At 39.0% G+C, this 16,906-nt stretch overlaps 1 protein-coding gene across 1 annotated transcript in view; it reads left to right on the forward strand.

Annotated features, from left to right (window-relative positions):
• ROR2 (receptor tyrosine kinase like orphan receptor 2) overlaps window positions 1–16,906 on the forward strand; it is a 165,983-nt gene that overhangs the window by 95,313 nt on the left and 53,764 nt on the right. The window contains exon 2 of the mRNA XM_030005620.1: window positions 15,873–15,950. Within this exon, the coding sequence (XP_029861480.1) occupies window positions 15,873–15,950 (78 nt within the window). The remainder of the gene's footprint in view (window positions 1–15,872; window positions 15,951–16,906) is intronic.

Below are 16,906 nucleotides of genomic sequence, written 5' to 3' on the forward strand. Positions count from 1 at the left end.
CAGGCTTTTCTAATGATACTTTTTTTCTGAAGAGTCATACTAGCAAAAATGATGTCTCTGCATATTGCATAGTCAGGAGGTGCTCATGGACAGCTAAGTAACTGAGCAGAGCACTTAATAACCTATTATATGTACAATGCTTACTTTATCAAATGAGTGAGGTTAGGTATTTCAGATGAATATATACAAGACAGAATACAGAGACAGAGCAGAGAAAAACAGACTAGCCAAGAGTGACAAGGTTGAGGGCAGTATATCAATCAGTTGGCTTTCTGGGTCATGCTAGTTTTAAATATTTGAGAAGCCATTCCAAGACTAGTATACAGTTCTTTGTTTTGTTTTAGATCTTTGCCCAGATCTTATCTACATTCATAGCGTTGGACTGTAAATCACCAAGTCTCTTTCATGTTGGCTGCTTTGTAGAAAACCTAAGAGTCAGTAAGTAGTTGACGTAGTGGAAGATCCAGAGAAGCTTTTTCCCAGTGTATTCTTAATTTCATGTCTAGCAATAGAAAGTGCATGGCATGCAAATAACCACTCCAGTCTTTTCAGAGATGCATTTCTTCAGTGCCACAGCATACAACTAATGGTTAAGTTGCGGTTAACATCACACTTGGTGCTTTGGACAGAATTCCCTAAGTATTTTCCCAAAGCACAGGAACATGCATACTGGGAAAAATAACCTCCCATACCTTTAGTAACACAGTAACTGCTACATGCAGTACTCTGTCAATGCAGGTACTCTGCCAAGATTTAAAGATTTGGCTGTAGTTGAGTTTTGTTGTAGGAAGATGTAGGTTCTCACATACTCCCAAAGAGTGACAAGGAAACAGCTGGATGCTCACCAAAAAAATATGTTGTAAATAACAAACATTTTAAAAAGGTAAGTGCCGAGAAATTAATGCCTCAGTACTGGAGAAGAAAAAGCTCTGTTTTCACAAAACTGGTGGCAGATGTAATAAACTTTCTTAGTCTTCGGTACCACGATAGATCACCTCTGACTACTTTAATGATGTCATGTCTGTGACTGCTAGCAAAGATAGCTAGTGGTTGCTAATTTTTATGGTAGTCTTTTGTCATGTAAATGTTATTTACTGTAAATGACGCTGAGCCCCCAGGCAACCGTCAGATAACTATTTCTATTGCTGTGAAGCTTTGTCAGGTTAAACTCAAGCAACTGGGCTTATTTCATAACAGGCAATCTATCCTTTTGATAGGAAACAAACTGTTGGCCTTGTATTAATGTTGAGTAGCGTGGGTGGGCAGCAAAACGGTCAGACAAGTGAGAAGAAATGCACTCTGCTTTGAAGTTATCTTGCCAGCCAACTGTCTTACACTGTTGTGAGTTTCTCGCTTCCACCCTGCTTGACTGGGCATTCTCCTGTCACTCCTACAGCTTGGCTCCTTTCAATCTTGACAGAGCCCCTGACCTGTCCGTGCTGAGCTCAGACTGCCATCTTCTCCATTTCTGGCAGTTCCCTCTCTGAATCAGCTGCTGTGCCAAATAACGCAGATCACAGCCTGTGCAGTAGCGCAGAATGAGCTGGTAGTTATCTGATGGGCTCTGTACCAGCCAGACCTGGGAAATTCTCAGAGTGCAGGGAAAGTGGTTTGACTGCATGTGCAATCAAGGATGGAAAGATTTGATTCTACTTCTTTTTTAATACCATTGTCATGGTTTAACCCCAGCCAGCAACTAAGCACCACACAGCCGCTTGCTCACTGCCCTCACAGTGGGAGGGGGGAGAGAACTGGAAGAGTAAAAGTGAGGAAACTCATGGGCTGAGATAAAGACGGTTTAACAGGTAAAGCAAAAGTTGTGCACGCAAGCAAAGCAAAACAAGGAATTCATTCACCACTTCCCATCAGCAGGCAGGTGTTCAGCCATCTCTAGGAAAGCAGGGCTCCAGCATGCGTAATGGTTACTTGGAAAGACAAATGCCGTAACTCTGAACATCGCCCCCCTCCTCCTTCTTCCCCCAGCTTTGTATGCTGAGCAGTGATGTCATATGGTCTGGAATATCCCTGTGGTCAGTTGGGGTCAACTGTCTCTGCTGTGTCCCCTCCCAACTTCTTATGCACCCCCAGCCCACTCGCTGCTGGGGTGGTGTGAGAGGCAGAAAAGGCCCTGACTCTTTGTAAGCACTGCTCAGCAGTAAATACAACATCCCCGTGTTATCAACACTGTTTCCAGCACAAATCCAAAACATAACCCCATACCAGCCACTATGAAGAAAATTCAACTCTATCCCGGCCAAATCCAGCACACAGAGGAAACCCAGTTAATATTTTAGAATATATCCACTACTGAGAATAAACAATGAGCGTTTGCAGTTAAAAAGTTGCCCATTAAGCTTAGCAGTTTTTTGTCTTTCCATTGCACAGTGAGTCCCAACTATGCATAGGTTGCTTCCGTGTACATCACACAACATGGGACACTTCCGTTGAAGCTTCGTTATCAACAAAAGTCTTAGATTCCTACAAGTGCCTAAAATGATGTCATTTCTTAATGGTATTCTCTGCTATAATGGCTGCTTTGATTGCTCTGTATAGAGATGTATTCTGGTTCTAGCATCCTCTCCTGCTGGCTGGAGTTAGCAGTCTTTTTCTGTACTTCAGAGCCAATGAAGTTTTAAAGCTGTCCATAGCTAACATGAAGGAAGGCAACTGCTTACACACTTGGAACAATTTTTTTGGCAATTGCTCACACTTGTTACAAAAAGTTCATATATGAAGACATTTAGATAGGCATGGTTGGCTTTTGCTTGCAAAAATTTATGGTAATGTATAACACAAGTAAGTAATACCTGTGCAAATATTTCCTTAAGGATAATGAAAACCACAGCTGTCCACTTTGATTAAGTAAACAGTGGTTGTAAGGGAACGTATCAAATATAAAAGTTACATTTGTATCTGAGCAGAATACATGCTATGTATATTTTTAAATGTTGAAACATAATAAAATGCATGAAAACAGAATACATGTCCCAATTTTAATGCTCATTGTGAAGAACATTCTTCTTCCTTAAAACACAATCTTTTCCAATCCCAAAGCTGAGGTATCTGCATTATGGCTCAGAAGTATTAGAAATGAAGAGCAGTATGTTTGGCCGTTGCTTGGAGTGGCTGTTGGCTTTTGTGTGCTTTGCACTTCAGGGTTGGAACCAGCCAATTTTCCAGCAGTAAATGCTGCTCGTTCCACACAGCTTGTTCCACTCCCAACTATGATTATGACTGCAATAGCTTACTCACAGATGTGAGCTTTTTGTTGCATTTGTTAAGAGGCTATCGCTTCAAGTGAGTGCTTTTCTGAAACCATGTCTGAAATCTCAGCTGTGGTTGCATGTGACTTAGCCAAGATTTGCTCAATATATGAGCAAGAATTTGAGGTCATGGCTCAGTGCTATGAGCTAACCTTGCAATCTAAAATTAGGTTGTGTGTGTTGTTTCTCACTTACATGTCATGAAAACAGGTGTTTTACAGCCACGGTATTTTGACGATGTAGAAGCAAAACTGACCCATGCAATAATCAAAAAACTATGTCAGTCCTGCTGTCACAGTAACAAAAAGGTGAGAAAGTCTGTAGTTTGCAAAATAGGAGTTTATATATGCAAGGTTCAGAGCTCTTTGGTGGGAAGATGCAACTGTGAAAAAGCACTGCGCAAGTGTTGCTTTCAGGACTCATTAAAATGGCAGTGTGACAGCCTTCCAACGTTGCTGCTTGAGGTGAAATCGTAATAAAATGGTTAAGGCTGATCTTGTGGTTAGCATCAGTTACAATCATTAAACTGGATAATGAGGAATGATACTGGGAGCTCAGGAAATCCCTGCCTGGCTCAGGGAAATAGGTAGCAGTTGGGTGGAAACTGCCCAGTGCTTTCAGCCCAGCTGCTGGGGAGTGCATGCCTGGGCTCTCCTCTGTACCCCTGGGTTAGGGAAGCTGCTCCTTGCTCTGCGTGCAGGCAGGCATGGCAGAAGGGAGCTCCGGTGCGTCATTATGTCATTTGGAAATGGCCATGTTGGCTAGTGTTAGTGGGACTGTGACCATGTTTTCATCTAGTTCTTTCACTGTCCACCCACTGAAAATGGCCTGTATCCACATCTGGAAGCACTCTGCTTACTCTGTTTTCCACCTCAGGGCTCTACTCTTTTTTTATTATTGTTTTTTAGAATAGTATAAGCAAATAATATCCCATCTCTTTTCATGCAGAAAAGTGTTGCTTGGCTCTGTTAATTAAAGACAAATAACAACGAGCAACTGTATCAAAGTCCACTTATGCATCTGAGTTATTTCGCCCCCCTCCCCTGTAGCAGCAAAGATAGTTTAAGAAGAAAGAGAAACGGGAGTTCCTTTCAGAGCAGGCAACCACTATGACTTCACTGTACACACTCAGTTGTAATCCAAGAAGTCAAACAGATTCTGCAGTAGGAAGAAAAAGTTTTTTTCCTATCATCTAGACTGGACAAGCAGCTCGTTAGCAGAAATATTGTGTGGTTTAGATATTTACTCTCAATTGAATACATATCAATATTATTTAAACTTTATGTTTATATTAATGTTATTTAAATAAATAACTCCATACTGTGAAAATTTAGGAAAGCCTACTAAAACAAATCAATAACATCTCTTTTAAACTTTCAATTAGAATAACTGGTTTGCATTTTTCAATGGCTAAAATATAGATCGGGTGTTAGTTTCCTTTATATCCTGGCATGCTTTCTTATCTTTGACCTCCATTTTCTACACACACAGGCAAATGTGGATGCACACATGCATGCGCACACACACACACTCACACAATGATGTTTAGCCACCAACAATATTTGATCTTGTCACAAGTGCTGGGAGTGCTCACTTGTGACTTGCCTGGCACAACACCTGCACACTGACTTGCTCCCTCCATACTTGCTCCACGGCTGTCAGTACAAACTGAACTGCCAGTAAGGGAGAGGGATTACTCTTTTTTTTGGTGTATATAGACCATAACTAATTACTCATTATAAAGAGAACTTTCAGTAGAAAATTAAGAATTTTGAGCGCTTGATCTAGAAACCAAGATATTTTGTGTTAAAAAGAAATTTGCCCTCTCTAAGAATTGAATCTGGCATATTTAACTTTATGCCAACTGGTCATGAGCAAAACCTACAGTAAGAAATAATTTTGACTAATGAGCAGCTGCTTCTCTTTGAACACAGTATTTGGTGTTACATATTAGCAGCATAACTTTGTAAAAGCATGTTCTAATATGACTTAGTGAAGACAAATCCCAAGTGGGTAGGTAGAGCTCCAGAGAGCCAGAAGCATACTTTTCTATCCGCTTGGGTCTTTTAAAAAATTGTGATGCTTAATGATAGGAAAGAACAGGAACATCTATTTAATGAATTTATTTAAGGATAAATATTGCCCCATCATTGGCTCATTTGCCAGCCTTTAGAATACTGATAACCCAGGCCTCCAGCCTGAGTGCCCAGGTTTCTCAAATTAGTGTTTAGTATCAGGCACTGGGGTTTGAGAACTAATTATTCATTGGCCTCCACTGTATCCTTTCTGTCAGGAAGATGGTTATAATACTTACCCACAAACACTTTTATAATTCAGAAAGTGCTCTGATTAATATGAATATGCTATTTACTGTTTTCTGGAGAGCAGAGCTCTACCTTCCAGGACTGGTGCTGGAATTCCTGCTTTTGAAATACAATTAGAGAGTGAAAACTAAACAAAGTGTAGGAATGTTTTTTTACACTTACAGTCATGCCACTGCCTGTAGTTGTCGACTCAGTCCGAATAACCATTAGAATAGGTAGTAGCAGCTTCTACTATATTCTGTTACACTCAGTTGTGATCTGTGCTGCTTTTACATTGCCACCTAGACTGCAGGAGATGAATGTTGTTTTGTTTCAAATATAGAAAAGCATTTTAGGAGTGTGCTTAGAAATAAGACCATTTTCAAGTGTCTGTCTGACTAGGACTGTTTTTCTGACTTAGAGTCTTAAAGATTTCAGCCTAAGGCTGCAAACAGAACTGGCATTTTTGGATTCTAAAATATTTTTCAGAAAAAAAGAGCACTGTGAAAATCGTTGTTTATCCCAGTTGATGGAGTGTTATACTCATAAATCATGATTATTTTCAACCATTTGGTTGAGACTATTTTGTTTTCACAGCCAGAAGCAGTAAAATAATCAATCATGTAATAATGCCATGGATAATTATCATGTTGCTTGGTGTTCTTTGAGCTACTGCAGGTGTGTTCAGAGCCTCTATTGGTTGTGTTTAAACTATGATTTTACAGCTGAGGTGGTGAAGTGCCTTGGAATGTACCCACAATTGCTTTACTTTTTTTTTTACTTTTTTTTTAGCATAATGCATTACCAACAAAGAACATTTGTTATGAAATCCAGAATGACTTGTGGTTTTTTGATGCTTCAAGGCTTTTATATGCTCCTCAGTATATCGACTTGGACTGCTCAATATAGAGTTGTACAGAAAAACTATGTTTATGATAGGTAGTAGACTTGGTTCCATTGTTGCTAAATTAGAAGTGACATTGAAATGCATTTGTGGTTTAAAAAGCTTCAAGTATTTTGTTCTGTAAATACTGTGGAGTTCATTTTTATTTATGAAACATCCGGAACAGTTTCATTGGCATAATTACATCTTAATTTGTTTCCAAATATTGCTTCGATTTTTGCCTTTCTTTACTAGGAGCAAAGCTAGCACTTTGCAGTGACTATAAGGTTTCTCCTCCGCAGTGTGCAGGAATAACTTTTAAGTCTGGAATACTGTGATCAGTTGAAAGTGGCATAAATCACCACAGTCATCAAAAAACTCCCCCCTGCCTTTTCTCTGCCCCATCTTCTTGCTTCCATGCTTCTCCCTTCCTTGTGCTGGCTCAAACACTCGTGCAGCTGCACTGGGAACCACATCAGGGAGCTAATGTTTCCCTCTCTTAGCCCCTGGGCAACTGAGGTACGAAAGATTAAGGGACATTTACTGCAGGCATGAGATTTGGGTGCCCACATGCTTTTGAAAATTCTGGTAGACACCTGTCTGCATCTTTTGGCATCAAATGCTTTTAGCAATCTGGCCTAAGGTAACTTGGCCAGGACTTTGCAGGAAGTCCTAAGAACTGCAAATTGGATTTGGATATTCCTTCGTGCAGGCTGCGTTCCTGTTTAATAATCTCCACTCTGCGTTGTAAAATAAGAGGAATGGACTTTATTGTCACTTTATCAAAAGAGTGGTTTGGCTGTGAATTTATAGAATCATTTGTAATCTAAAGCTTTGCATCTTCAGAACTTGATTGTGCACTGAAAATGCTGACTTAGAATTAGTATCTTCTTTTCCATGGGTGCTATTTGGTTTACTGTAACGTTGTGACAGCTGTTAATGAGTGTTCTTCTGTGAATGAAGTCTGAACAAATCTTTATCTTTGGTTTGACTGACATTTCTGAACTCCCATTTTAAGTGGCAAGTATGAGTTGCAGGAGGAAGAATCTATGTTATTTAATAGCTAAGCCCGATGATGAGGGTTGGTTGTATAATGAAAGCGTAAAGATTGATGGTGCAAATGCAGCCGTGTGGCTAATGTAAAATACACATTAACAGTATGAGGCATTAAAATAAATCAAAGTATTCATTGAAGTGTGTTCGAATCCCTGGTAATAATATTTTAAATGACTTATCTGATTTCGTTCTTTTCACGCTGACTTCATAGTACTTGGTGAGGCGCCTGGTTGATGGCTAAGAAGATAAACTGCATCTTCATTATTCTTTTTTCTGTTTTGGAAGTTACTCGCAGCTCTGTGTAGAAAACAAGAATCATTCCTTCTCTGCAGTTTTGTGCTGATGGCCAGCTGATTTCTTCTACTGTGTTTTACAGTGGTTTGATGGTAGGTTAATAAGGATTGTTTTATTAAATGAGGAAGTTCCTGTGGGAACCTTGTGAAATTTGTAAAGCAGATTTTTCGTCATGCACTTGACTGCTAGTTTTCCAAAACAGACAACTAGTCTATCTTGGATCAGCCTGTGAACACAAAAATTCACAGTAACAGAGATTAATGCAATATGCGGATTCCCTCTTTATGCATTTAACGGACAAAAGGATGCTAAAATATAGGATTTTGAATCTCTGTTAAAATGTGTTTGAGAAATGAGGTCTTGCTATGCAGAATGAAGGTGGTTTAATATTTGTATTTGTTTGGAATTTTATTTTAAATCAATGATAAATTTTCTGTCCAAAACAAATAATGAAGCCCTTTTCATTGCTACAGTTCATAAACTTCAGATCTGCCTTTGTCCCCTAGTGCAGTTCCCACATTTTGCAACAGACTGTTTTTCCTGATACTTACTGAGATGAAGCCATTTCAATATAGCTATTAGGTAAAATAGAAAAAAATCAAAAGAGGGGAAAATTCACACTAATGAAACAAGAGATTTACTTCAATAAGGAATGCTTATAAATTGTGGGAGTTTATTCTGTATAACTCAACCTTGGCTCTTGTAAAAGGTTTCTTGTCTGTGTTTTCTACCAGCTTTCTGAAGGTTCTGTGACTTGCAGGCTGGTGTTTTACTTTAAATATACTTATTTAATGTTATTTGATGTTATAACAGAGCAGGCTTAGAAAAGCTTACTCCTTTTCTAATAGTCTCATAGTGAGAGATTTTAATTACTATAAATTTAGCTGAAAGTAATTTTAAAGGATTTTGGATGGCTAAAGAATAAATTTAACTAGTTAACATACTATCCTATGAATAGTATGCTTTGCGAGCTCATAACAAGCTAAGAAGTACCTGTTTTTCAGACTTCACAGTTCTCTGAGAAGAGCAACTGCAACAAAAAGTGCAGGTTATTTCCCCCACCTTCAGCTATTTTTGTGTGAAGCTGCAGCACTTAAGCAACATGTGCTGTGGAGGTTCTAATCTGCCATCACTATGAAAGGGACGCACTGATTTTATGCTACAAACTGCATCTTTTGTAGGCTATTCACCACCCTTTACAGGTCTGCCAAGCCCACTCTGCAATTGGTTGCCAGGGGCTGCAGATGTTGGAAAAGAAAAATGTCAATGAAAGGCCCTGATTCAGCAACCCAAGCAGCCTGCCTCCCCCAGCCAAAGTAATCAGATTGGCAGCTGAATCAAAGGGTACAGTGGGTTCTTTGTTTGGGAGCTCCAGAGGTTAGTAATTGACAGAAGGTCAACAAAGTTTTATGAAGAAAAGAGCAGAATATTAGAGGGTATTAGGCTGGAGAGAGAGAGTTTGGGAGTTTTATGTTATTGGAAGAAAGTTAGAAGCTGAGTCAAAGGTTACAGTCGCAGGAAGCAAAGGTTGCATATTGCTGTTTAAATCTGAAAATAGCTTCAGCTCCAGAAACAGGATTATTGATGAGCGGAAGGAATGGCCGAACAAAAATCTGCAGTTTCCCTAATTATAGCTATGTGCAATTGTTAGTGTTGAAGGATTTATTTGTAAGCTTTGGGATTTAACATATAATGGTACTAGGATGGTTGTTTTCTTCATAGAATCATGAGACTGGAAAAGACCTTAAGAGGTCCTGTTTCACCCTGGGAGAAGAAGCATTAGCTGTATCTGTGCAGTATCATACGCAATAGATGCTTGCCTAATCTGCCACCCTGGAAAACTTCATTCACCGACACCTGTGTGTTTGAAGAATGCTAGCTCTCACTCCACACCTAATCTCCTTCAGACTAAGCTGGCGTAGTAGTCATCCATTTTTTCTTTTTGTTGGTCCCATTTTGTAGACCATCCTCATGGCACTAGTTGTAGTATTTCAGTTTTACCCACATCCATCTTGAAATGGAATACAAAAAGCTGGAGAAAACACTCCAGGGCCTTACTAGCGTTGAGTCGACTGGAAGGATTACTACTGTTTATGTGTCCCAGTATGATGTTTGCCTGGTTTGCCATAGCTTGAGATTATTGATGTATGTTCAGCTCTAATCCATGTAAGCCAAGTCAATGTTGGCTTCTATGTTGGTTATTACTCATGTCTCTGCTTTATTGTAAATGCTTAAAAATCACCTCTTTGCTCCATTATTTTTCCAGGAATTGAAGTTAAGATGATGGGTCTATAATTCTCTGGCACTCCTTTTTACCCTTTTTAATAAATAATAGGAAGTATTTGTGCAATTTCCCATCTTTTAAGATCTCATCTGTGTTCCGCAAGAACTGGAAGACAGTTATTAACATTGCATGGCATTGCATCAGCCAGCCCTTAACTGCTCTAAATTAATCAGGCCCATTCTGGTTGAAAATACCTGACTTCATTATTCTCTTCCTGTGTGAGGCTGAGGCCTTGGTTTGTCTCTGGTATCAATTATGATAACTGCCTCCTTGTGACTGGCTTTTTGATGAAGATTAATGCATTGTTTTGATGTCTGCTTATGGCCATGAGCATTTTGAAATCTGTTTATTGCAATTACCTCCCAAATAATGAAGGATCTGTGAACTCATAACTGTTTCAGAGGGAAAAATTTAGTTCTTTTATGATGAATGGTGTATGCCCTGTGAGTTGACACTGTGATCAGTTGGGCAATTTAGTTTCTGAATGTGTGAAAGGGCATTCGTGTCTCAATAGTATGGGATGTTTGCTTGTGTATTTTTTTGGTCATTGGTGCCTAAAACAGAGCAGTGGAGCTGCCTGTGCTGGACCCTGTCAGTAAGCAAATCTTCCTCATATTTTCAGGAATAGGGAATTGACAGAAGAAGTGATAATTATTTATATTCAATTTGGAAAAGGATTTTCTATACTGCTTGTTTTCTTGCTGCAGTTTGCTATGGTAAGTCAAAGGAACAGAATGTATTTTGTACATCAGAAATAGGGAACACTGACTTTAAATATGGTTTCTCTTTTGGAGTTGGGATTTTCCTTAAGTTGAAATAGCTTCCTTTATTGCTCTGAAAAGTTAAGAATCCTTTTTGTGTGGGTGAGCAGTTTAAAAGAGGTACTGTTAACAGCATCTGCATTATACTTGACTGTGTGGTCCCTGAAGAGATGGGTATTCCTGGGGATCTGACATGTGGCGCATCTGGCACATACATTGTCCCATGCTGGCAGTTGGCTTTCAGGCTGAGTTCTAGTTATGCTGAAGTCTTGTCTGGTCATGCAGTGTGCAAGGAGGACAGACACTGGTGAACTTTTCTACCTGACACTATCACTGCAAATGTAAACTGAAGACGTGCATGTTCAGAAATAAGCTGTGATACATTTAATGTCTGAGCAGAGAACATATGCAAGTGAAAAATGTGAGAGAAACCATACTGGAGCACATGAGAGATCTGTGCAACCCGGTGCCTTGACTCTGATGGCAGCAAAAAGGAGATGCTGAAGTAAAAGTGTAAGAAGAGGTCTGGTGTACCTAGTACTACTCTATCCTGGGTATTTACCTAGCCTCCAGCCATTTTGACCTCAGGGACTTCCTTGCCCACATAGGAGTTCTATGAATTAGTTAAGTCTGAATGGATTTTGCTCCATGAACTTGTCCAGTCTCACCTGTAACCATGTGAACTCTGCCCACAGCCTAACTACACCTTGTCTGAGAAAACTTTACCTCATTTTAGCTTTGTTTTGAAATTGCTTTTTGCTGTTTTTCCCTCATACTCCCATTTCTTTTACTGAGAGATTGGCCCATCCTCTTTAAGACTCTAACGACTCCGTAGACCTTTACTGTCATTTACCTCCACTATGTCCTTCCCAGAGCAACAAATCCTAGCAGCTGCACAAAACCTGGTTTATAACTTTAATTATCCTCACTGCTCTTGTCTGAAATTCTTCCAACTCTTCTGTACCCTTTTTGAGATGAGAGGGCCTCAACAGCGTGCAATGTTCAATTTATGAGAGCAGGCCATAGATTTACACAGCCACATAATGACGCTTTCAGTTTTACTCTTTATTCCTTTCCTAGATAGAAGTACCCAATAGTGACTGGATTTTCTTTTCTTACTGCTTCTGAGAACTGAGCTCAGTTTTGGTGGAACTAACTATTCTGAGCCCAAGATCTTGGTCCTTAGTAGTCACGGTCAGTTCTGAACAAATCTTGTATTAAGAATATCTTTCCCCATGTGCACTTCTGTGTCTCCATTGTTCTCAGTCACGTCTGTCTTTACTCCCATTCCCTACCTGCTTCACTTTCTTTAGTAGTCTTAAATAAGGGAGTTTGATAGCCTGTATACCTTTTAGACAATTCATTTTTGTCTTCTCCATTCCAGGAACATCTGGGCCACCCAAAGCCCTCTGCCAGGAACTCTTTCAGGCTTGGACTGTATAAGCATGTGCAGCTGTTTTGTCTATATACTGGCACAGTTGTCCAGCCTGCTGTGGGGATTCCTCATACACCAATGTAGATATGTTCATTGAGATGCTTTCCAGACACCATGGTGATTGATTTGTCTTCAGTCAGCTACATATATATGTAGTAGCATGCTAGTTAACATACTTCTTGCCAGTGTGAGTTGATAATATCACCTGTAAGGTTCAAATATTGAGCATTTCTCTTCGTACCAGTTTTTAATAACAACTGTTTTGTGGATTGCTGTTTTTCTGCCAGTTTTGTATTTTGCAAGTCTACCTTTTTTCTTAGTACTGTATGACAATGCTGTATTTGTAATAGATGTGAAAAAAGATGCAACTGTCTAATATCTTTGTTGCATCTAATATCAGTTTAATGAACAGTTATATCTTTTCTAGCAGTAGCTGCTCACTGATCAAGACTGACAGTGAAATTTGGACAGCTTAAGTTACTTTATGGATTTTTCTCCCCTTCAGGCAGTGGAACAACACATACAAATGCTGCCAGGAAAAGCTACAGAAAGTAGGAAGAAGAAAAGCAGAATGGCATACCCTAACTGAAATATTGAATAAACAAAGTGGGAAAAGGGACGTAAGTTAAAAATCAGATGTCAACAGGAGCGCAGTTGTGTAGGGGGTCTTCAAACAAGAATAAGACTGCAGAGAGTTGGTGATGGCCCATGATCAGGGGTGCGTCTGCACTACAGTGAGGGGAATTGAAGAAAAAATGACAACAAGAATTATAATCTGTTGCGAAAAACACCTCCTAGCAGGAAAAATATACTGAGTTATTAATGCAAAATCAGAAAGCACTGAAAATAATATTAAACAGGAATACACAGTTTTTTCCTTGAAGTTCTTGACTGCAGGATTTTTTAGTTCTGTTTAACTCAAGAGGAAAAGGTTTTATTGGGTTGTAGTGACTTGTTGGTCATCTGATCCAGAAGCATTTATAGTGTAAAACACTTAAATTTTCATATTGATAATAACTTTTTGGTATTTTAAGTTGTGGTACAGAAACTTTAGGTTTAAAGCTTGGAATTCATAATAAATTTGGTTGAAATGGAATTTTGCAGATTACAGAATATATACATGTTTCTTCCATAAAAGCAAGTTTAAGTGACAGATCCATTTTGTATTTATAGTTTACAAAGTACACAAAGGATTTTCAATTTTAACTTTGCTTAGTTATGGAGATTTTGCTGGTAGGTGGTGTCTACCGTTTGTGTTTGTTCTCTGGTAAAGCACATCTGGAGATTAATGTTTTTTCCAGATATAAACATATCAAGAACAAGTGAATCACACAAAACTATTATTGAAATATTTTCAAATCAGCAAATGCTTTTGTTTCTTTCCATCTTTGTTTTGAAAAGCTTTAAAAAATTAGGAGATACGTGTCTGGGAAGGAGTGAAGAGAGTTAAAGACATTTCTATGCTCATTTATCTAAGCTTCCAATGTTTTTTCTTGTTGTGAATCCCACTAAATGACTGAAGAAATGGAAACAACTATTTTAAAGTTGAACACGTGGTATTAAATCTTAGGCAGTTTGGAGTCTGGAGGTCTGAGTGTTAAGCAACCAAGCGTCCCTAAGAATGGGCTTCTACAAATAATGTTTCATCCTGTGAATATTGGTGGATTGTGATCACCAGGACAAGCCAAATGGAGGTGCTTGTGGACTAAAAGAACAGTTGCTTTTCCTACTCTTCTTTTTACTCCAATATCTCATCTTGGATTTATTTTCCTTGTGGCCCATAAATGTTGCTGTCCTATTCTTAACTCCTTGTGCAACATAGAGGAGGTCAAGCAGAAGCAAGGGAATAGAGGTGAACTTGCATCCCTATCATGCATTCATCAGTTCACGCTAAATCAAACAAGTCAACAAAACTTTGGTACAGTAAAAAGTCAAGCACTGAGTCTGCACCATGCCCTCAGGGGTGTGAAGACACACTGGGGCAGGGTTTACAATGGCAATTTAAGATGCCACCACCTTGGCCACCCATTTCCATTTCTCTCTCCACTCTGCAGGTGAAGACTATATACCACTTCCATTGGCCAGTGCTGGTAGTGGCAGAAGATGATGTCTGCCCAAGCCTTAGCTGTTCCAATTGGAAAGAGAATGTCTTAGCAGGGGCACAGCACTGTCTTCACCATCACTCTAATTGGGGTGTCTGGGAATGAGCACACAACTCAAGTGGAATCAGTGGTACTGCCAGGGTAGGAACCTCAAGCAGTGGGAGATGAAGGGAGAGATGAAGTGACAAGGTGGCAGTACTGTGACAAAATAAACAATTTCAGACCCAGCCTGAGGTAGAGGTTGTCTCTGATTTCTGTGTTTTTGCCTGCTAAGCTTAAAGGCAAGTTAGGTAAATCTTCTGTTCTCAAATAACGGGTAAAAGCATAAAGCAAAAATAAAACAATAACGTCAGTCTCGATTCTTTTCTTCTTTCATAATGTGGTGGAAGGTAGGGATGGGGTTACTTGTGTTTCATCACTATGATTTGCAGTCAGAGTGGTGTTGCAGGGTTTAGTCTGAAGAAAGGGGAATGGAGACAAAAGGAAGAGGGAGAGCTTTTTCCCTACCTTCATTTTACCCAAAACATTACCATGTACACCCCTAACAAATCTACAACAAAACCCAGATCTTTCACTTTAGATCCTGATGACCTTAGATTTGCATGCTGTCATGGTGATACGCCGAGGTGATGAGGAATTTGGATGACTGAATGTAAATTAGGAAATACAAAAATATTGGGGATGTAATTTGAGAAGTTGTTTTTAGTAAAAGCACCCCTATAGCTTTATCTGATTTGTAAGTTCAACTCTGTTCCTCTCAGCATCGTGTTTTCAAAAGGGAGAGCAGACAGATGAACCCCCATTTATAATGGTCAGGGTTTTGTAAGACATGCAAAACCAAAGGAACGTGGAAGTATTGTCTGCTGTCTGCAGCAACTGCTGGCTAAATGTTGTTTCTAGCTTATTCTGATATATATTAGACACAAGTGAGGAGGGCACACAGAAAGATGTCTGTCCATTTCATCACCCTTTGGAATACTTGGCTAATGGTTATTACATTTTCACTTCTGGGAGATATCTTTTAGGGACCTGGCTGAGAATAGGATAAGAAAGTCAGCAGAGACGATGAGTCTGACCTCTGAAAATAGAATCTGAATTACTGTAATGTAACTTCAAAAGCAGATTTATGCTGTTTTGTAACTGAGATTGTCAGTAAAGCTCAGGTACTGCTAATTTGCTGAACCAACACTGCTTTCAGGAAATGTTTGCGTTCTTTGTAAACTATGTGGATTTTATTCTGGTAAGAACTGGAAAGTATTTTTTAATGCTGCCCATGTTTGCCAAACACAAGGTAAATCCAGAACATAAATTATTTTCAAGTTTTCTAAACTGTGATGGGTAAATCCTGACCTTGTTAGTAGGTGTTTCCTGTGTGCTACTCTGGAACCAGGATCTGGTCTGAATGCGTTTGCTGAACTCAGTGTCATAATGCTATTTAAGAGAAAGATTAACTCAGAACCTCAATTCAACAAAATCTTTTTTTCTTCCTAGGTGAAATGGAAGTTCCAGATTCAAATGACCCCTTAGGTCATGCAGATGGACTTGAGAGACCAATTCCAACACCTAAAGGTAAAATTAATTGTAGTTACTTTTTCTTCCCCCTGCCCAAATATAAGCATACTTTAGAAAGGACCAGCAAAATCCTGTTATTAATGTTCACTTGATTTACCTGTGAATACGAGTCTGTAAGAAAGGCAGCCTTGTGTGACTTAATACTTCTGATTCTAAGCAGGGATAGCAAGGTTACAGGAGTCTATAAAAATTAATTTTTAAGCATGTTCAGTCCACCCACACTGAGGGATTAGATGTTTGACCCAGACACAGAGGGCTATTATTACCTTCCTAGCATATTTTCTGTCACGTTGGTGCCATGAAAATGATTTAATTTTGCATAGTGCCACACTTGGCATCTATAGGTAAATCTTAGGTATTGGTATCTCTAAATATCTTTGGTTTGAGATAATTAAATCTAGCCCATGGCAACACAAGAATACTTACTTTTTAAATAGCTCTGGGCATTAGTGATTATTTTTTTTTTAAATAGACTGTAATGGCAGAATTTCTAGTAACTTGTTAGTTAGCATAAATTTTTATGATACTTTATCACTTAAACTATAGATCCAAATACTATTCTTGCATCTGAAAATGCACATATTTACTGAAAATTGTGATTCAATTACAATTTGGTGAAACTTCCTAAAGCAGGACATTTTCAATGTTCTATCTGAAGAAACATGTTTTCTTACTTGTAGCATTGATTTTTTTCTTTGTATGAATGCACTGCTGTAGTAAAGTCAACCCTTATGCTTAGAAAAAATGTCAGATAATCTTGTTAGCATGAAGAGCTAAGCCTGATTTCTGCCTTAGCATTCTCAGCAAGACGAGCTCATGTTGAAACCTACGAAGCTCTGAGGTGCTGGTCAGATGTTCTTCTTGGAGCTTCTTTTTCAGAGGAACATACATTTTGAGGGTACCTTGGCATAAAGTCTCTGTTCTCATAGATGTCCAATGTTATGTAATCCTTA

The sequence above is a fragment of the Aquila chrysaetos genome, chromosome Z, assembly GCF_900496995.4.
Source record: "Aquila chrysaetos chrysaetos chromosome Z, bAquChr1.4, whole genome shotgun sequence".
NCBI classification, from domain to species: Eukaryota; Metazoa; Chordata; class Aves; order Accipitriformes; family Accipitridae; genus Aquila; species Aquila chrysaetos.